Source organism: Lepus europaeus, chromosome 21 (assembly GCF_033115175.1).
Source record: "Lepus europaeus isolate LE1 chromosome 21, mLepTim1.pri, whole genome shotgun sequence".
NCBI lineage: Eukaryota > Metazoa > Chordata > Mammalia > Lagomorpha > Leporidae > Lepus > Lepus europaeus.
In genome coordinates this window covers 54,296,141-54,317,267 of record NC_084847.1, presented here as the reverse complement: position 1 = coordinate 54,317,267, position 21,127 = coordinate 54,296,141, and the positions used below count along the sequence as shown (strand labels likewise).

At 41.2% G+C, this 21,127-nt stretch overlaps 1 protein-coding gene across 1 annotated transcript; it reads right to left on the bottom strand.

The window, feature by feature from the left end:
• Positions 1–10,044: 10,044 nt before the first annotated feature.
• Positions 10,045–18,829, bottom strand: LOC133750559 (vomeronasal type-2 receptor 116-like). Its single transcript, XM_062180130.1, has 5 exons — positions 18,568–18,829; positions 16,043–16,923; positions 15,040–15,229; positions 13,565–13,688; positions 10,045–11,372 (listed from the first exon to the last, which is right to left on the bottom strand). The coding sequence occupies exons 1-5, from the start codon at positions 18,706–18,708 to the stop codon at positions 10,465–10,467; spliced, it is 2,244 nt and encodes a 747-aa protein (XP_062036114.1). The 5' UTR covers positions 18,709–18,829; the 3' UTR covers positions 10,045–10,464.
• Positions 18,830–21,127: the final 2,298 nt, after the last annotated feature.

Here is a 21,127-nt window from a genome sequence, read left to right as displayed (position 1 = left end):
TGGGATGTTGAAGTGTGACATGAAAAAGTTTTTATGCAAACATTTTACTGCTATTTCTGAACCAGAGAAGCACCCTGACGTCTCCTCTCCCCATGAATTGTCAGTGGGAAGGATCCCCACCCTCTGTCCTTATCCTATGGGCACGTTGATGGGTTTCCCCTTAAGTCCGTTTTGTGGATTTTTCTATTTCTGCGTACTTATGTCTCTATCTCTGGCAGAGAGATGGCAATGAGGGACTATCCCTGGTCTCTATGTCTTGATATTGATGGATTCAGGGCACACTCTTCCAAAATACAACAGCTGAGAAAACAGCAGATCCCTCTCACCTTCCCTAGCCGTTCTTCCCTGAGTCAGGTCACATGACATTGTTGAGTGTTTCCCTCTATTCCTGGAGGAAAGGGACATTGTTATTTCTAAAGACCCAGGGACACAGAGGGAACTATGACCAAATAGGCCTTTCTGAGTTGTCTTCCACCCTCAGCATCTTATCATTGGATTGTTTTTTTATATATATTTTTAACTTTTATTTAATGAATATAAATTTCCAAAGTCCAGCTTATGGGTTACAATGGCTCCCCCCCCCCCGATAACTTCCCTCCCACCCACAACCCTCCCCTTTCCCGCTCCCTCTCCCCATCCATTCACATCAAGATTCATTTTCAATTCTCTTTATATACAGAAGATCAGTTTAGTATATATTAAGTCAAGATTTCAACAGTTTGCACCCACATAGAAACACAAAGTGAAACATACTGTTTGAGTACTAGTTGTAGCATTAAATCACAATTGAGACCACATTAAGGACAGAGATCCTACATGAGAAGTAAGTGCACAGTGACTCCTGTTATTGACTTAACAAATTGACATTCTTGTTTATGGCATCAGTAATCTCCCTAGGCTCTTGTCATGAGTTGCCAAGGCTATGGAAGCCTTTTGAGTTCACCGACTCTGATCATATTTAGACAGGGTCACAAAGTGGAAGTTCTCTCCTCCCTTCAGAAAATAGGCACCTCCTTCTTTCATGGCCTGTTCTTTCCACTGGGATCTCACTCGCAGAGATCTTTCATTTAGGTCATTTTTTTTTTCCAGAGTGTCTTGGCTTTCCATGTCTGAAATACTCTCATGGGCTTTTCAGCCGGATCCAAATTCCTTAAGGGCTGATTCTGAGTCCAGAGGGCTTTTTAGGACATCTGCCATTCTATGAGTCTGTTGTGTATCCTGCTTCCCATGTTGGATCGTTCTCTCCCTTTTTGATTCTATCAGTTATTATTTTCAGACACTAGTCTTGTTTATGTGATCCCTTTGACTATTAGTCCTATCATTATGATCAATTGTGAACAGAAATGGATCACATGGACTAGTGAGATGGCATTGATACATGCCACCTTGATGGGATTGAATTGGAATCCCCTGGCCTGTTTCTAACTCTACCATTCGGGGCAAGTCAGCTTGAGCATGTCCCAAACTGTACATCTCTTCCCTCTCTTATTCCCACTCTTATATTTAACGGGGATCACTTTTCAGTTAAGTATCGACACTTAAGAATAACTGTGTATTAATTACAGAATTCAACCAATAGTATTAAGTAGAACAAACAAAAAAAATACTAGGAGGGATAAAGTATTAAGTTGTTCATCAACAGTCAGGGCAAGGGCTGAGCAAGTCACCGTTTCTCATAGTGTCCATTTCACTTCAACAGGTTTCCTTTTTGGTGCACAGTTAGTTGACTGCCGATCAGGGAGAACATATGATATTTGTCCCTTTGGGACTGGCTTATTTCACTCAGCATGATGTTTAGCAGATTCCTCCATTTTGTTGCAAATGACCAGATTTCATTGTTTTTTGACTGCTGTATAGTATTCTATAGAGTACATATTCCATAATTTATCCAGTCTACTGTTGATGGGCATTTAAGTTGATTCCAGGTCTTAGCTATTGTGAATTGAGCTGCAATAAACACTAAGGTGCAGACCGCTTTTGTGCTTGCCAATTTAATTTCCTTTGGGTAAATTCCAAGGAGGGGGATGGCTGGGTTGTATGGTAAGGTTATATTCAGGTTTCTGAGGAATCTCCAGACTGACTTCCATAGTGGCTTAACCAGTTTGCATTCCCACCAACAGTGGGTTAGTGTTCCTTTTTCCCCACATCCTCTCCAGCATCTATTGTTGGTAGATTTCTGGATGTGAGCCATTCTAACCGGGGTGAGGTGAAACCTCATTGTGGTTTTGATTTGCATTTCCCTGATTGCTAGTGATCCTGAACATTTTTTCATGTGTCTGTTGGCCATTTGGATTTCCTCTTTTGAAAAATGTCTATTGAGGTCCTTGGCCCATCTCTCAAGTGGGTTGTTTGTTTTGTTGTTGTGGAGTTTCTTGATCTCTTTGTAGAGATCTGGTTATTACCCAGTCTTGTAACTGTAGCATACTTTGCAACTTTTTTTCACATTCTGTTGTTGCCTCTTCACTTTCCTGACTGTTTCTTTTGAAGTACAGAACTTCTGATAGTGATGCAATCCCAGATGTTAATTTTGGTTTTGACTTCCTGTGCCTCCAGGGTCTTTTCTAAGAAGTCTTTGCTGGTGCCAATATCTTGCAGGGTTTCTCCAATGTTCTCTAATAATTTGATGGTGTCAGGTCATAGATTTAGGTCTTTAATCAATGTTGAGTGGATTTTTGTGTAAGGTGTAAGGTAGGGGTCTTGCTTCATGCTTCTGCACATGGAAATCCAGTTTTCACAGCACCATTTATTGAGTAGACTCTCCTTGCTCCAGAAATTGGTTTTAGAGCCTTGATCAAATATAAGTTAGCTGTAGATGTTTGGGTTTACTTCTGGTGTTTCTAGTCTGTTCCATTGGTCTATCCATCTGTTTCTGTACCAGTATCATGCTGTTTTGATAACAACTGCCCTGTAGTATGTCCTGAAATCTGGTATTGTGATGCCTCTGGCTTTGTTTTTGTTGTACAATACTGCTTTAGCTATTCGAGGTCTCCTGTGTCTCTATATGAATTTCAGCATCATTTTTTCTAGATCTGAGAAGAATGTCTTCTGATTCTTTATTGGTATTGCACTGAATGTATAAATTGCTTTTGGGAGAATGGACATTTTAATGATGTTGATTCTTCCAATCCATGAGCATGGAAGATTTTTCCATTTTTTGGTATCCTCTTCTATTTCTTTAAGATTTTGTAATTCTCATCATAGAGATCTTTAACGTCATCGGTTAAATTTATTCCAAGGTATTTGATTGTTTTTGTGGCTATTGTGAATGGGATTGATCTTAGCAGTTCTTTCTCAGCCATGGCATTGCCTGTGTATACAAAGGCTCTTGATTTTTGTGCACTGATTTTATATCCTGCTACTTTGCCAAACTCTTCAATGAGTTCCAGTAGTCTCTTAGTAGAGTTCTTTTGATTCCCTAAATAAAGAATCATATCATCTGCAAAGAGGGATAGTTTGACTTCTTCCTTCCCAATTTGTATCCCTTTAATTTCTTTTTCTTGCCTGATGGCTCTGGCTAAGACTTCCAGAATTATGATGAATAGCAGCGGTGAAGGTGGGCATCCCTGTCTGGTACTAGATCTCAGTGGAAATGCTTCCAACTCTTCCCCATTCAATAGGATGCTGGCTGTTGGTTTTTCATAAATTGCTTGATTGTGTTAAGGGTTGTTCCTTCTATAGCTAATGTGCTTAGTTACCATCATGACAGGGTGTTGAATTTTATTGAATGCTTTCTCTGCATCTATTGAGATAATCATATGGTTTTTCTTCTGCAGTTTGTTGATGTGGTGTATCACATTGATTGTTTTGTGAACATTGAACCATCCCTGCATACCAGGGATAAATCCCACTTGGTCTGGGTGGATGATTTTTCTGATGTGTTGTTGTATTCTATTGGGAGAATTTTATTGAGGATTTTTGCATCTATGTTCATCAGGGATATTGGTCTGTAATTCTCTTTCAATGCTGCATCTTTTTCCGGCTTAGGGATTCAGGTGATGCTGGCTTCATAGAAAGAATTTGGGAGGATTCCCTCTTTTTCATTGTTCTGAATAGTTTGAGAAGAATTGGAGTTAGTTCTTTAAATGTCTGGTGAAATTCAGCAGTGAATCCATCTGGTCCTGGGCTTTTCTTTGTTGGGAGGGCCTTTATTACTGTTTCAATTTCTGTCTCAGTTATGGGTCTATTTAGGTTTTCTATGTTTCAATGGTTCAATTTAGGTAGATTGCATTGTCCAGGAATCTATCCATTTCTGATAGATTTCCCTGTTTTCTGGCATACATGTCCCTATAGTAATTTCTGATGATTCTTTTTATTTCTGTGGTGTCTGTTGTTATGTTTCCTTTTTCATCTCTGATTTTATTGATTTGGGTCTTTTCTCTTCTCTTTTTAGTTAGCTGGGCCAATGGTATATCAATTTTATTCATTTTTTCATAAAGCCAACTCCTTGTTTGCCTGATTTTTTGTAATGTTATTTTGGATTCAATCCTGTTGATTTCTTCTCTGATTTTAATTATTTCCCTTCTTCTACTGGGTTTGGGTTTGGTTTGCTGCAGATTTTCTAGATCCTTGAGATGCATTCAAAGCTCATCTATTTGGTGCCTTTCCAATTTCTTGATGTAGGCACCTATTGATATAAACTTTCCTCTTAACACTGCTTTTGCCATATCCCATAAGTTTTGATATGTTGTTTTGTTAACCTCATTTACTTCCAGGAAGTTTTTGATTTCTCTTTTGATTTCTTCTATGACCCACTGTTCATTCAGGAGCATGTTGTTTAGTCTCCATGTGTTTGCATACTCTCTAAGGATTCCTGAGTTGCTAATTTCCATTTTCATTCCTTTGTGGTATGAGAAGCTGCATGGTATGATTCTAATTCTTTTAAATTTGCTGAGACTTACTTTATGGCCTGGTATGTGGTCAATCCTAGAGAAGGTTCCATGTACTGCTGAGAAGAATGTAAAATCTTTAAATGTAGGATTGAAAGTTCTGTAGATATCTGTTAGATCCATTTGGGCAATAGTGTCGATTAAATCTGCTGTTTCTTTGTTGATCTTCTGTCTGGTTGATCTATTTCTGAGAGTGGAGTATTGAAGTTCCCCAGTAGTATTGTATTGGAATGTAAGTCTCCCTTTAAGTCCCTTAACATACCTTTTAAATAAACCAGTGCCCTGTAATTAGGTGCATATACATTTATAATAGTTACATCTTCCTGTTGAATTGAACCCTTAATCATTATATAGTGTCCCTCTTTGTCTCTCTTAACAGTTTTTGTGTTAAAGTTTATTTTGTCTGATATTAATATTGCTACACCTGCTTTTTTGTTTCTGTTGGCATGGAATATCTTTTTCCAACCTTTCACTTTCAGTCTGCATGCATCTTTGTTGGAAAGATGAGTTTCTTGTAGGCAGCAAATAGATGGGTTTTGTTCCTTAATACACTCAGCCAGTCTGTGCCTTTTAACTGGAGAATTAAGTCCATTAACGTTCAATGTGACTATTGAGAAGGAGTAACTTTGCCCTTCCATTTTCCCAAAGATATTTTCTAGTATATGCTTTGAGCTTCCTATGATCTTTTACTGGGAGGTTTTCTTCCTTTACCTTCTTTCATATCGATGGCCGTGTTTCTGTGTTTCTGTGTGTAGCACATCTTTAAGCATTTTTTGCAGGGCTGGATGAGTGGCGACAAATTCTTTCAATTTCTGTTTGCTGTGAAAGGTCTTTCTTTCGCCTTCATTCACAAATGAGAGCTTTGCAGGATATAATATTCTGGGCTGGCAGTTTTTCTCTCTTAGTACCTGGGCTATATCTCGCCATTCTCTCCTAGCCTGTAGAGGTTCTGATGAGAAGTCAGCTGTGAGTCTAATTGGAGATCCTCTGAGAGTAATCTGGCGTTTCTCTCTTGCACATTTTAGGATCTTTTCTTTGTGTTTCACTGTGGTGAGTTTAATTACAATGTGTCGTGGTGAGGATCTCTTTTGGTCATGTTTATTAGGGGTTCTATGAGCTTCCTGTACTAGGATGTCTCTGTCCTTCTCCAAACCTGGGAAATTTTCTGCTAGTATCTCACTAAAAAGGCCTTCTAATCCTTTCTCCCTCTCCATGCCTTCAGGAACTCCATTTCCCGAATGTTCGGTTTTTTAATAGTATCCTGTAGATTCCTGACAGTGTTTTTTAGATTTCTAATTTCCTCTTCTTTTCTTTGGTTTTCCTGTTTCCTTTCCTGTTCTCTGTCTTCTAAGTCCGATATTCTCTCTTCTGCTTTACCCATTCTGTTTTTAAGGCTCTCTAATGTGTTTGTCATTTGATCTATTTAATTCTTCATTTTATTATGATTTCACTATCACAGTTTCATGTTCTACTAGTTGCTTCATTTCATTTTTATTCTTCCTTAATATTTTATTTTCGTGAGAGATTTTCGATCCTGTCCTGTAGGGATTCTGTAGTTCAAGAGTTTATTTTTGAGAACTTCTTAATGTTCTTATCAATTTTTTGAGATCCTTTTCTTGCATTTCCTCTATCTCATCATCTTCATAATCTTGAATTGCGGTGTCTTTTTCATTTGGGGGCATCATAGTGTCTTCCTTGCTTTTGTTACCTTGGTTTCTGCATTTGTTTGGTATATTGGAGATATTCTTTGTTTCCTTCGCTGTGGTGCCTTTTCTCGTAATACTATGACTCTAGATTAAGTGGGCTGTCTGCTTTTGATGGATCCTTAGAGGCTGTGATGGGTGTGGCCAGAGAGCTCTGTTTGGTTCTTTAGGGTTAAGGGTGTGCCAAATGTGACTCACCCAGATTGTTCTCTCTTGCTCTCTCTCTCTCTCTTTTTTTTGACTCAGAAGGGAGGTAATTCTGCACAGCTGAGCGGAATGCAGGGTAGTCGATGTATGAAATCTGGCCTCTGTGGGTATAACATTCATCTGCTCTACTCCAAGGACCACACAAAGGGTCTATGCAGGCCTCAGTGTGGTATCAGATTTCTCTGCAGTTTCCACTGGGTTGCCATGGTTACCCAGTCTGTGTTCTCCGTGATTTCTCTTGCCCAACCTCAGATTTTCACAGTCTCAGTTCATTAGCTCCACACCTTCACTAGGTCCTAACGTCCTGTTATTTCTCCCCACCAGAGTCAGGTTTTTCTGCTTAGCTGATGGTGGGCACTGCTTGATGTATGTCCAAAATGGTGCCTCCTCTTTGTCTTGCTTGGCTTTGTAAGGTGAGTGGAGAGAGAGGCTTGTTGTCTGTGCCGGTTCCCCTTATTTATTCATTTTTCTCTCCTCCAATCAGTCTGGTGAACTTTCCCCAGCGGGGCTTCAAGCCCCATTCCCTCTAGGCTCTTTCTGCCACTTCCCTGCCAATGTATTGGGCTACCAAGGTTTTTGTCTCACCCCCCCTTCCAGCGCTGGTGTGCAGACTCTGCAGCTGGGTTTTAGAGCCGTGGGCATCCTTGCTCTCCCGGTAGGTCCTCCGTGTCACATCTGCTAGATCTGGAAGTTTCCTCTGCAATTTTTTTCCCGAGCCTTTCCCTGAGACTACAGTAACTCCACTTTTATTAAACTATCTTTTCCTGGACTATCAATGTGTGCCCTCACTATTCCACCATCTTGGCTCCGCCCTCTCATCAAGTCTATTGTTAAGGCTTTCTCCTGTATTTTTAAATTTTATTTATTTATTTATTTTTTAATTTTTGACAGAGTGGACAGTGAGAGAGAGAGAGAGAGAAAGGTCTTCCTTTTTGCCGTTGGTTCACCCTCCAATGGCCGCCATGGTAGCGTGCTGCGGCCGGTGCACTGCGCTGATCTGAAGCCAGGAGCCAGGTGCTTCTCCTGGTCTCCCATGGGGTGCAGGGCCCAAGCTCTTGGGCATCCTCCATTGCACTCCCTGGCCACAGCAGTGAGCTGGCCTGGAAGAGGGGCTACCGAGACAGGATCGGTGCCCTGATCGGGACTAGAACCCGGTGTGCCAGTGCTGCAAGGCGGAGGATTAGCCTAGTGAGCCGCAGCGCCGGCCATTGAATTTTTTAAAAATTTTATTTATTTATTTATTTTTTATTTTTGACAGGCAGAGTGGACAGTGAGAGACAGAGAGAAAAAATCTAGGCTATTCTTTTTTTTTTTTTTTGACAGGCAGAGTGGATAGTGAGAGAGAGAGACAGAGAGAAAGGTCTTCCTTTTTGCCGTTGGTTCACCCTCCAATGGCCGCTCAGGCCGGCGCATTGCGCTGATCCAAAGCCAGGAGCCAGGTGCTTCTCCTGGTCTCCCATGCGGATGCAGGGCCCAAGCACTTGGGCCATCCTTCACTGCCTTCCCAGGCCATAGCAGAGAGCTGGCCTGGAAGAGGGGCAACCGGGATAGAATCTGGCGCCCGACCGGGACTAGAACCCGGTGTGCCGGCACCGCAAGGTGGAGGATTAGCCTGTTAAGCCACGGCGCCGGCCTGGCTTTCTCCTGTATTTTTAAATGTGTATTTACTTATTGGAAAATCAGAGTTGCAGAGACAGAGAGAGAAAGATAGAGACTGAGAGAGAGAGACAGAGACAGAAACAGAGAGACAAAGAGTGCTTTCATCCACTCGTTCACTGAGCTGGGACTTGGACCACCACCCATGTTGTATGATGGCACTATAAGTCTGTTGTTAAGGCTTTCTCATGTATTTTTTTAAAGATTTATTTATTTGAAAGGCAGGTTATGAAGAGGTAGAGACAGAGTGAAAGAGAGGTCTTCCATTCACTGGTTCACTCCCAAATGACTGCAACAGCTGGAGCTCTGCTTATCTCAAGCCTCCTTGTTGCAGGAGCCCAAGGATTTTGGCCATCTTGCACTGCTTTCCCAGGCAAAAGCAGAGAGCTGGATCAGAAATGAAGCAGCAGGGACTTGATCCAGCACCCTTATGTATGCTGGCACTACAGGTGTAGCCTTGCCTGCTATGTCACAGCACCAGCACCATAAATTCTTCATTTCTAATGTTTCACTTTGATTTCTCTTCATAGTTTCAGTCTCAGGGCATAATTTCTCATCCACGTCATGTATGGAGTTCTGTAACATAGATTTGCTTCTCATTTCTTCTGAGCAATCCTATGATCATTGGTTGAGTTGCTTTTCAGGTGTTTCATCAATCTCTTTTTCTTCACATTCTAATATTGAAATGTTGTTGTGTTCCTTTGGGGAAGTCATGTAGTCTTCCTTATTCTTGTTTCTTGAATTTCTGTGTTTATTTTTAGACATTTGTGTAAAATCTTGTTGGTTATCTCCTCTGATAAATTTTATCTGGAACTATGTCTTAGTGGGCATGTGCTCTTTCACTGAATACCCAGAGATGTGTGCTGGGTGTGGCCAGGGGACTGTGATCAGTGCTCTCTGATGGGTTGGGAATCTAGAGTGACATTCCAGTTGTACCTGGTAGGTCTCTTTTCTTGTCAGCAGGAGAGAGGGTATGATCATGTCTGTTGGTATAATCCCAACTTGACCTCCTCTCTTCCAGGGGATCAATACCTGGTGTTAGCCCACTGTGTGTAAAAACCCCCATCCACGCTGGCACATGAGTTATTGAAAGGATCTGTGTGGTTCTGAGTGTGCACAAAGTACCTCTTCATGACACACCCCACATTGTCAGAGGTTGTGAAACATGTGGAGTCATATAGAGTGATTGCCCAGAGATCCAGCTGCATCCTGTGCCCTATTGTGCAGTTACAGAATTCCCACAGTCACAGATGGCAGGGCTCCCACAGCCACGGGGTACAGAGGATCTGCTCAGCCCCACGAGCCTTCTCCATCCAGGAGGAGAATAGAAACGTTCCCAGAGACAGCTGCCTGTGGGAGCTCTGCCTTGGCAGTTTGAGCCCAGGAGCCTGTGATATGCTGAGAGGATGGGGACAATGCACAGTCCTACATTGGTGCCCAGCTCCCTGTCAACCCTCCCAGCCAGATGCAGAGTCCGTGGAGAACACAGCTTTTTCCCTCTGGTCAATTCCCCTGGTCACAGGCATGCACAAGAGCTGCCACAGCCTCCATTGGTGTCAGAATGGCACCCTCTTCCTGCTGGTTGCTGGGTGTCCTAATGGGGGTATGGGGAGAAAGAAATGTGCTTTCCTTTCCGTGGATTGTGCAGGCACTCTGCCCCCACTAGGGCTCCAGGCTGGACTCAAACACAGTGTGGTCCCCAGGGCTCTCCCTCAGGCAGTATCACCAGCAGCAAAGGCTGCCACAGTCTGCCCTCCCCTGCTCTACAATGCTGGCATCTCTTCCAGCTCCTGGCTGCAGGGTTTGTGGGTGGTGTCTCTGATTGTCACTGTGTGTCTGCACCTTCCATGTTGCTCAACAGCATGTGTATTCCTCTGTAGAATTTCCACTGCAAACATCTCCAGCTGTCCCTGGGAATTCATTTCTTCTACTTTTTTTCTGCTATTTTCCCTATTGTAAGAGCAGTATCTCCTGGATTCTCCATGTTTATGAAATCATTATACTGCTTCTTTTTATCGAGACTTTGCTTTACTTCTTGATCCTGGCAGGATATTCCTGTCTGCCTTGAGAAGAATAAAATAGCACTTCGGGGCAAAAATGCATACAAGTAACCCAGCACTGGAAGCCAAGATGGAAAAGACCTCCACAGCCACCATGAACTTCCCTTTGGTGCTGTTATACACAGGGAGGAATGCAATCCAAACGCTGCAGAACACCAGCATACTGAAGGTCAAGAACTTGGCTTCATTGAACGTGTCTGGCAGGCTCCTGGCCAGGAAAGCCAAAGTGAAGCTCCCCATAGCCAAGGAGCCCAAGTAGCCTAAGAAAATGTAGAACATAATCACAGAGCCCTTGTTGCAAACAACGATAAGGAGAGTAGGCTCAGAATGTGCGTCGGTGTCAATGAAAGGGGGAGCGATTATCATCCAGACAACAGCGAAAGTCACTTGAACGAGTGAGCAGAGGGGAATGATAGAATTGGGTGCCCCTGATAGCAACCATTGCCTCATCTTCATCCCTGGCGTTGTGGACTTGAAAGCCAGTACCACCGTGACGGTTTTAGCCAGAACAGTAGAAACAGCCACAGTAAATAACACTCCAAATGTCATTTGTTGGAGGATGCAGGTGGCAGTGTTGGGTTGGCCAATGAAGAGTAGGGGGCAGAGGAAGCACAAGATGAGGGACAGGAGCAGAATGTAGCTAAGAGTTCGGTTGTTAGCCTTGACTATGGGAGTGTCTCTGTGCTTCACAAAGACTCCAAGAACCACAGCTGTGAGGCTAGACAGGGAAAGAGCTGCGCAGGCAAGCACCATCCCCATAGGGTCTTCATATGCCAAGAAAGTTACAACCTTTGGCAGGCAGTGATCTCTTTTGGTATTTGGGTATTGGTCATCTAGACACTTGATGCATTGCTTCATATCTGGAAAGAAAAGCAAAGTGCCATTACCTTGGGTTCCAGAATTCAGTAAAGCTCTCAGAATTTGCATGTTTGACTGTGTTCCTATTATTAGGCAAAAAATACAGGAATGTTCCAGAGAGGAAAACTACAAGTGCAATGATGTTTATTTTTTCCTGTCATATCAAGGACCAAAGAGCCCTAATATCACCTCTTTTTTTTTTTAATATTCCACGTCTAAGAGATGAGATTTTTCTTACAAACAAAACTTGTACTCAATATCATTCAAGTATCAGTATTAGGACATATATGGATTCAGTACTCAAAGCCAAGTATGTATTGATAACCTGCAGTGTAACCAGAAAGTTTCCCAAGTTCTCAGGTATAGAGATGACTGAGACTTCACTCTAAGGTTCCCAGCCAGTGTCCACTCTGCCTTCTTCCATCTGCCCTCTTCGTAGTCTCATTTTGTTTCTTTTTTAATCCTGTCTAGGATTTGTAGAAAGGAAGAAAAATAGGGAAAAGTCCATCTGCTTGGTCTTTACAGTAGTGGCAGTCTATGAGCACTGTATTTAACTTATTTAAAAGATTTCTATCCATTCATTTATGTTTCTATGGACTGCTTAAGTGCTCTTGTTCCTTGAGATATTTGGTCAATATCAATGTTCATTTTTTTCTGTTAGATACTCCCCTAGGTCATTGCACTTACTGCACTTGGATCGTGACCCTAGCCATATAGCCTGAAATTTGTCATAATGTTTGTTTCCTCTCCTTGCTTCTGAACTCTAGGAGCAGGGTGTCTTAAAGCAGCTGGATAACTCTAATGTCTCCTCAGCACATTGCACAGTGGCTGACTCATAGCAGTAACACATCATATTCATTCATTGGTTCAACTGTGGAAGGTATTTCTGAGCACTTTGTTCATGAATGGTGCTAGGTGCTAGAGGCATGAAGTGGAGTAGGATTCAAACGTTCAGTGTTCAGAGTGTAATTGAAATGAGTGTATACATTTAACTCTAGATCCTCATAAGACTGTGTAGTGTGTTTTATGGTAGAAATAAATGCAGGTCATTCAGGTTTGATCCTTCAAAATGTTTTCTTGAATGATAAAACCAAGGGCCAAAATGGAAAATAGGTTCAAGCAAGGTCAAAGGAAGAGTATCCTTCTCTGGGAAGGGTTGTTAATTTTTAATTAAATGATGGAAGAATTGAAAGAACAGCTGAATTTTCAGTCTTTTTCAGCTCCTCATTTTTTATGTCTGATCATATTTGATTTTTATTTATTTTTTCATTTATTAAACTTTTATTTAATGAATATAAATTTCCAAAGTACAGCTTATGGGTTACAATGGCTTCCCTCCTCCCATAACTTCCCTCCCGCCCGCAACCCTCCCCTTTCCCGCTCCCTCTCCACTTCCATTCACATAAAGATTCATTTTCAATTCTCTTTATATACAGAAGATCAGTTTAGTATATATTAGGTAAAGATTTCAACAGTTTGCCACACTCTGGCCTCAGAATCAGCCCTCAAGGCATTCGGATCTGGCGGAAGAGCCCATGAGAGTATAGTAGGCATGGAAAGCCAAGATATCATGGAAAAAAAAAAGACATAAATGAAAGATCTCTGTGAGTGAGATCCCAGTGGAAAGAACGGGGCCATCAAAGAAGGAGGTACCTTTCTCCGAAGGGAGGAGAGAACTTCCACTTTGACTATGACCCTATTGGAATAAGATCAAAGTCAGCGAACTCTAAAGGCTTCCATAGCCCTGGCAACTCATGACTAGAGCCTAGGGAGATTACTGGCGCCATGAACAGGAGTGTCAAATTGTTAAGTCAGCAACAGGAGTCACTGTGTACTTACACCCCATGTGGGATCTGTCCTTAATGTGTTGTCTAATGTGAAGTGATGCTATAACTAGTACTGAAACAGTATTTTTACACTTTGTGTTTCTGTGTGGGTACAAACTGATGAGGTCTTTACTAATTATATACTGAATTGATCTTCTGTATATAAAGATAATTGGAAATGAAAAAAACAACCTGGTGTTAAATTGGAAATGCCATAGAAAATTAATTAATTTTAAAAAATATTATGTAGGATCTCTGTCTTTAAGGTGCTGTACATTGTTATTTAATGCTATAATTAGTTCCTCATTTTTTTGTACCAATGGGAATGTACGCGTAAGGAAGAGGTGGGAATTCCTCCGAATCTATACCTGTGTCGTTGGCAATCTCCCTCTCTGGGCAGGGCGTGCAGTCAAAACAACAGGCAGCCTTTCCCTGCTGCGGAGTTTGCCTGAATCCAGGGCCACAGTTCTTGCTGCACAAAGAGCGAGGAGTCTGAAAGAATCAGGCTTGTTAACCATCTCAAATATGACCCAGTCTGTTGACAAGCAGATGTTTCTGACAGTACCCACAAGTCTCATTTACAGAAAAAGAGAATAGAGAAGTGGTCACTAGAGGCTAGACAGGGTGGTTGTAGGGGGATAACAGGCTACCAGAATACTATTAGACGAGAAGAGTAAGTTCTGGTGTTGTGTTGCAAGCAGGGGGACCTTAGTTTATAATAATTTGTTATATATATAACATATATATATATTATATGTATTTTTATAAAAGGATTTATTTATTTATTTGGAAGGCAGAGAGACACACACAGAGAGATCTTCCACCCACTGGTTTACACCTCAAATGGCTGCCATAGCCAGAGTTGGGCTGATCCAAAGCCAAGATCCTGGAACTTCTTCCAGGTCTCCCACGTGGGTGCAGAAGCCCCCGGTTTTGGGGCATCTTTTACTGGTTTCCCAAGCCATAGCAGACAGCAGGTTCTGAAGTGGAACAGCTGGAACTCGAACTGGTGCCCAAATGGGATGCCAGAACTGCTTGCCAGGGCATTAACCCGCTGTGCCTCAGCACTGGCCCTGATAATTTGTTATATATTTTTATAAAGCACTTGAGAAGAGTTTGGAGGCCAAGAGCCAAACATAAAGAAATTATAAATGCTTAAGGTGATGACACGGCTAATTACCCAGAGTTTTTTTTTTTTTTTTTTTTTTTGTTCTACTTCATTGCCACCTCAGGATGTGTGTAAGTGCATATCCAGTTTTTCTATTTTGGATTTTTGGGATTTTGTATTAGCTCTGCTGTCTATTCATTTTTCTCGAGTATTTTACCCAGAGTTTTACATTGCACTTTTGTACAAATCAGATTATCACACTATATTACATGTACATTTCATTATATGTCAGGTTAAAAAAGTAACCCAATTGCTGGATTGAATGCTCTTATTTGTGGTACCTCAAAAAAATTCATATGGAAAATTGAATTTAAATATAAATTTTTTACATGCATGCCTTCTTCAGAATCTTCATGGAAAATGCATATTATAAAAAACTGCATGGAGTCTAAAAACTTTTGCACACAGATATTCCTTTCCATCTTCCACAAACCTTTTGAATTACTCTCCTGTTTTATGATGTGAACTATCCCAGATTTTAGAAGCATATCGTTGATTGTATGCAATTTTCCCAGGTCTCTGACACTGAGAAAAAAGGAAAATAACTCAAATTGTAAGGGGCAACTGTGTTCTCTCTACTGAATGGAAGGAGGTCACCAAAGTCCCCATGACTGGGTTCTTTTCTGAATACCTATATGTCATAAATATACAGCAATGAAACCCTGTCCAACTAACCTCTTTAAACTCAAAAGCCCAATCTATCAACTCTTCATGTATGGAAAAATCTTGATCACGTGGAGCCAGTGGGACAAAATGTCCTACTTTCACTTGAAGCCCAAGTCCATCAGGAAAATTCCAGAAGTTGAGGATATCGTATTCTTCCACAGGGGTTGCTTGTTGGTCTAAAATTATCTGGTCGCCAGCACTATTGTTAAACTGAACTCTCTTCAGAATGGAGTGGAGCTGGAACAGATGCAGTTAGATGGTGGAGAGAATTCTGGATTAGGACTCAAGCTCTGTTAGCTGTGTGACGTTGGATAACTCCTTTACTCTTTTATATATACTTATAAATATATTTTAGCCATAGCATACTCATGAAATAAATTTAAATTAGCCACGAAAGCACCCGATGTAATAGCGTCTCTTCCCTGTCAGTCACATCCTTTTGCTTTAGAACTTGAGAACAACACTACCACCACCCCCCAGGCATTAAATTCAGAAAACACCACAAAGTCAAATGTAGCTTCACCAATTTGCATCAGAAATCTTTCAAAACTTCTCTTTATTCATCTTCAAAATGGGGATAAAGTATTGCCTAATTATTAGATAAGAAAAGAACATACAGGTATACACAGGTATGTTGCTTATTTGTCCTTTTTATATCTGTACATAGCATAAAATATTAAATGAATCACTACATTGCCAGACTTGACATATGTACCTCAAGAACTTGTATTCTCTTTACTGTCATTAAGGGTATCAAGAAATTCAGACATCTAATGTTATACTGAAAAAATTAGGTTGGCAGGACTTTGAGCCTCTTTGTGACTACAAGTGTTCACATTGTCTCACTAATTTCAAAATTCTTTGCCACTGGCACTTTCTCTTTGTGGCTGTTTCTACACAGTTGAATGTGAAACCATGTAGGTATCCCTCCTAGGCAATAAAGCTCATAAGATACTGTAGCTCTGAATAAGAACTCAAAATTTTATTTCCTGTTGAAGTTCTGAAAAGTTACCTTTGATTATGAATTTGGGCTGAGTTGAGAATCAATAGGTCATCAGGAAGGACCTGCCTGGACTGGAACATTACCTGCCAAGGCTGAACCACTGGCTTCTCTCCATTTCCAGGTGATTGCATTTCTGACAGTTGAAAAAGAAGTTCGTGAAGGGTTTGGGCCACAGCGTGCACAGCATTGTATACATAGTAGCTCCCATCAGACATGGTCATATCAAAGGTATGCAAAGGGAGAGACTCCAAAGAGACATTTGGGGGACAGCTCTCCAATTTTCCACATTCAGTCTCAGAAAGCAAGCAATGGAAATGCAGGAACCACAATTTAGCAAGATAAAAGTCTTGTGGGTATTTAGCAGGGTTAACCCCCTGAAGAAACTGCTTGAAGCCTGGGATCTCCTTATGGGACTGTGAAAAAGTCAGAGTCCCATGGAATGAATCCAACAGGGAATAACTTTCAGAAAAGACAAAATCCCACTGTGATGTAGTGATCCAGACTTTCCCTGTCATCAGAATGTTCCACTTTGAAAAGCTTAGTCCTAGAAGTGAGTCCGAGTCACCATAAATGACCACCACATTTGCTGAGGAATATCGTATTCTGTAGTGGTATTGCCAGGCCAATGAGAAATAGGCCCTCTCAGTGATAGGAATCATTTCCACAAAGGCCACACAGATGCCATTCTTGTCCATCTCTCCCGTCAAGTCCCAGAGAAACTGAATGCCCTTCATGTCTTCTGAAATAGCCAGTCCAACCCAGGTCCACCCAAAATGTAGCATTAGCCGGACCATGCCAAGGGCCAGGGCTGTGTTTCTGGGGGCCATCTGATAGATAGATGGAAACTGGCTCCTGTCACTCAGGATGGGATCAAAAGAGCCATAAGTGAGCTAAATGGGGAAAGAAAAACATAGACCCATCAGCGAATCCCACTTCAGGTTAATGGTTACAGGAACCCATGGAGATTATCTGACTACTGTTTCAAGTGTTACTTGTGGAAAGTAATCCTAGAGAAGCTTGGCTTGTTGCATTTTTTGCATTACTCTTAGTATGAGAGATCCCTCTAAAATGATTGTTCAAACTCAAAAGTCCCAGAAACTTTAGGTAATTGTGGCTCCCCCCAATTATTCCTTCTTCAGAATTTTCAATAGGATATTGAATTATTGACTCAAGTTCTTTACATCTCGCATATTAAGTCCATTTTGATGTGATTTTGCAATTATTATTACTGGAAATATAATTTACTTCCCTATTCCTTGACTGTGCTTGACTTGTGAATTAATTATGTGAAAGGGATGTTAATGAACTTAGGCACCCACTTGAAATGTGCTCACTCATTTAAGATGGACTTTTAAAAAATCTTTTATTAGAATGGAAATTTCCTTCCTCATGTATTTGCTACTCTTTAGTCTGTGCTTCCAAAGGAACACATGTAGAACAGACTTGAGAATGACCAAGAATAGGAAGCAAATCCAACTGCACCTGTACTCACATAGCCCAGCCTAGATCACTTGACCACACCATCAACCAGTAGATATATAAATTAGAATACATGTTGTTTTGGTTAGAGTTTTAAATATAGTTTTCAATGCAAGCATTATGATGGCAATAACTGGGGCTGGTGTTGTGCTGCAGTGGTTCAGCACTCCTTGTGATGCTGGCATTTCATACGGGAGTGCTGCTTCAAGTCCTAGCTGTTCTGCGTCCTATCCACCCTGCTAATGCACTTGGGAAAGCACTGGAAGATAATCCACGCACTTGGGCCCCTCCCAAGCATCCTGGAGACATGGATGAAGTTCCAGTTTACTGGCTTAGGTCTGGCCTAGCCGTGGGTCTTGCAGCCATTTGGGAGAGTGAACCAGTGAATAGAAGATCTATCTTTCTATCTCTCCCCACCAGTCTCTTACTTTGCCTTCAAATAAATAAATAAACTGATCTTCTGTATATAAAGAGAATTGAAAATGAATCATGATGTGATTGGAAGGGGAGAGGGAGTGGGAAAGGGGAGGGTTGTGGGTGGGAGGGAAGTTTTGGGAGGGGGAAGCCATTGTAACCCATAAGCTGTACTTTGGAAATTTCTATTCATTAAATAAAAGTTTAATAAAAAAAAAGATTTTAGGTAGAAAATGTACCATAATACACTTACGGGTTTGGACAATAGTTTTCCAGGCAGAAGGTTGAATGCATGAGATGACTCTTACAAATGTATATAATATGAAGGAGATGAACTTAGAAAAGAACTGGTAAAATAGCAAAATCAGGATTCACAGGGAATTACCAGAGTCTAAAAACTGCACTATTAGAAAATTCAACTAATTCTCAGGAAATCAAAGATTTTGCCATTATCATAGAGCCTCATAAAAATGTCCAAATCCCAATAAAACATGGCTTCCAGGAAAGTAAAATGTATGTTTTAGGTTTTCACTTTTAAGACCTCTGAAATGTAAGGTGGTTACTAGGTTCATTTTTTAGACATCCAAAAATGGCATCACAGCAGATAAGATTCCATTCTTCCCCACCCCATGGCATCTTACCTGTGGATATTTGTAGAGTTCCAGTAATGTTCCCATCTGAGCTGAAATCGCCCACGTGGTTCCTACAGTAACTGCCACAGACTTGCCCTCTCTCACACAGGAATAGTTAGGGATCAGCTTGCCTAGTCCAGACAACCACATCAGGCAACTTTCCAAAGTCCTTTTCTCACTGTGCAATGCATTGTAGAGATCAAATCCTAGGGATACGTTGGGTAAAAGGTAGGGGCTCCTGTTGATCTCTTCAATGGCAAAAACAAAGGCGAGGACATACTGGTAGTTTGAGGAGTAAAACCTGCATGGAAATCATAAATGTATTTAACTAAAGGTTCAAATAATGTGATTAAGATTATCTTTTAATTCAAGAAAAATAGAGTATGATTGGGGGGTGGGGAGAAAGCCCAGTGTGCTTATTCACTGGTAGGGAGCAGCTGTGTCTCCTCAGGCCTGAGAATTGGGACTTAAGGAATTATTTAACTGGGGCTCTAGAAGACCCTAACTTCATGGCATGTATTCTGAAAGTAGGTATCAAAGAATAGGCTTAATGAAGATTCAGTTCACACTCAGTATAAATTTGACCCAAGTTTTTTAAAATATAGGATAGTAAGTGTTTATGTTCTAATAAATGACCATGAAACACTGTGCTTTGGTGATGTATTAGCATAAATTTGGAGGTGAGCACGTGAGGAGGCTATTTTTGAGTTACTGTGTATGGAGCTACATTAATTCAGTACCAATGATCCAGGCAGAATGAGAAAGTTAGAACTAGAAATGAACTAGTTAATGAACTAGAAAGATATGAGAAACAGAGGTGGGGACCAAAAAAGGACCCAGGAAGAGGCAACAATCTCCTACCAATGTATTTGTGTCATTCAGAGGTGTGTAAAAGGTGAAAAACTAAGGCCGTATTTCATAGTCATTATGAAAGGAGTTGTGCAGTAACAGAGACTTTGGGGTAAGCATAAATAGGCACTGAAAGATTATGACTTTTTTCTAGACCTAGAATAGGTAGGAACAACTGGATGTTTAAAAGCCAACACATTGTAAACTCTTGCTGTCTGTTGGTTAACTCCTTACACACAAAAAAAAAAAAAAAAGAAAAAAGAAAAAAAAGAAAAAGGAAATTGAAGGGCTGGAGCTGTGTCACAGTGGGTTAATGCCCTGGCCTGAAGTGTGGGCATCCTATATGGGCGCCAGTTTTAGTTTTAGAAGCTCCTCTTCTGATCCAGCTCTCTGCTATAGCCTGGGAAAACAGTAGAAGATGGCCTAAGTCCTTAGGCCCCTGTATCAGCATGTGAGACCTGGAGGAAGCTCCTGGCTCCTGGCCCCCGTTGCAGCCATCTGGGGAATGTACCAGCAGGTGGAAGACCTCTCTCTGTAACTCTGCTGGTCAAATAAATAAAATAAATCTTTTAAAAAATACAAGCAAATTGAAAACTAAGGAATTTAATTTTAAATAACCCATAGGTTACAGAAAAAATAGAAAATATTCTAGTTGAATATGAGAACATTTAACATATGAAATATTTTGAGTCACAATTAAAACTGAAGTGAAATGTGGCCAGCACTGTGGTGCAGTAGGTTAATCCTCTGCCTGCAGCACAGGCATCCCAAACGGGCACCAGTTCTAGTCCTGGCTGCTCCCCTTCCAATCCATCTCTCTGCTATGGCCTAGGAAAGCAGTAGAAAATGGCTCAAGTCCTTCTCCTCTGCACCTGCATATGATACCTGGAAGAAGCTCCTTGGTCATGGCTCAGATCAGCACAGCTCCAGCTGTTGCAGCCAGTGGGGAATAAACCAGCAGACTGATACAGCTCTCTGCTATTCTACTGCCTGGGAAAGCAGTAGAAGGTGACCCAAGTGCTTGGGCCTCTGCACCCGCATGGGAAACCCCGAAGAAGCTCCTGACTCCTGGCTGCAGGTCCCAACTCTGGCTGTTGCAACCCTTTGGGCAGTGAAGCAGTGGATGGAAGATCTTTTTCTCTGTCTCTTCAGCTCCCCCCTCTCTGTCTGACTCTGTCTGTTGAATAAATCAATGAAATCTTAAAGTGTCAGAGGGACTCAAGTTACCTTTGTTGGCAAGATGGAGAGAGGAGGCCATGGACCCAGGAATGTGCGTGGCCGCAAAATCTGGGAGCAACCCTTAGCTCGTAGCAAGCAAGGAAATCGGGAGATCAGTTCTTCAACTACACAGAACTGAATTCTGCTAACAACACAAGTGAGCAAGGAAAGGTATCTTCTCTTAAGGCATCCAGACAGGAACAGAGTTCTCTCCACATCCTAATGTTAATCCAGTGAGACTCACGTTGGGCTTTGACCTACAGAACTGTAATATGATAAATTTGTGCTATCTGACTGTTAAGATTGTGGCAATGTTAGAGAAGGAATAAGAAAACTAACACATTCTCAAATAAATTATTATTTTTCTACCTGAAGGAACTAGAAAAGGAAGATCAGCTTAAAGTCAAAGCAAGAAGGAAGAAAGTATTAAAGAAGAAGAAATTAATGAAATAGAAAAAAAAAAGAAAGCTTGGATTTTGAAGAAGTAAATAAAATTGTGAAG

Bases quoted from the DNA above. Each gene is read 5' to 3' on its own strand.
- LOC133750559 (XM_062180130.1), bottom strand. From the start codon at position 18,708: ATGTGGTTGTCTGGACTAGGCAAGCTGATCCCTAACTATTCCTGTGTG. The intron at 16,924-18,567 runs GTAAGATGCCAT...TTCCCCATTTAG, and splicing joins AACTCTACAAATATCCACAG to CTCACTTATGGCTCTTTTGA. The intron at 13,689-15,039 runs GTTAGTTGGACA...TGATTCTTTCAG, and splicing joins GGGCTTTTGAGTTTAAAGAG to ACTCCTCGCTCTTTGTGCAG.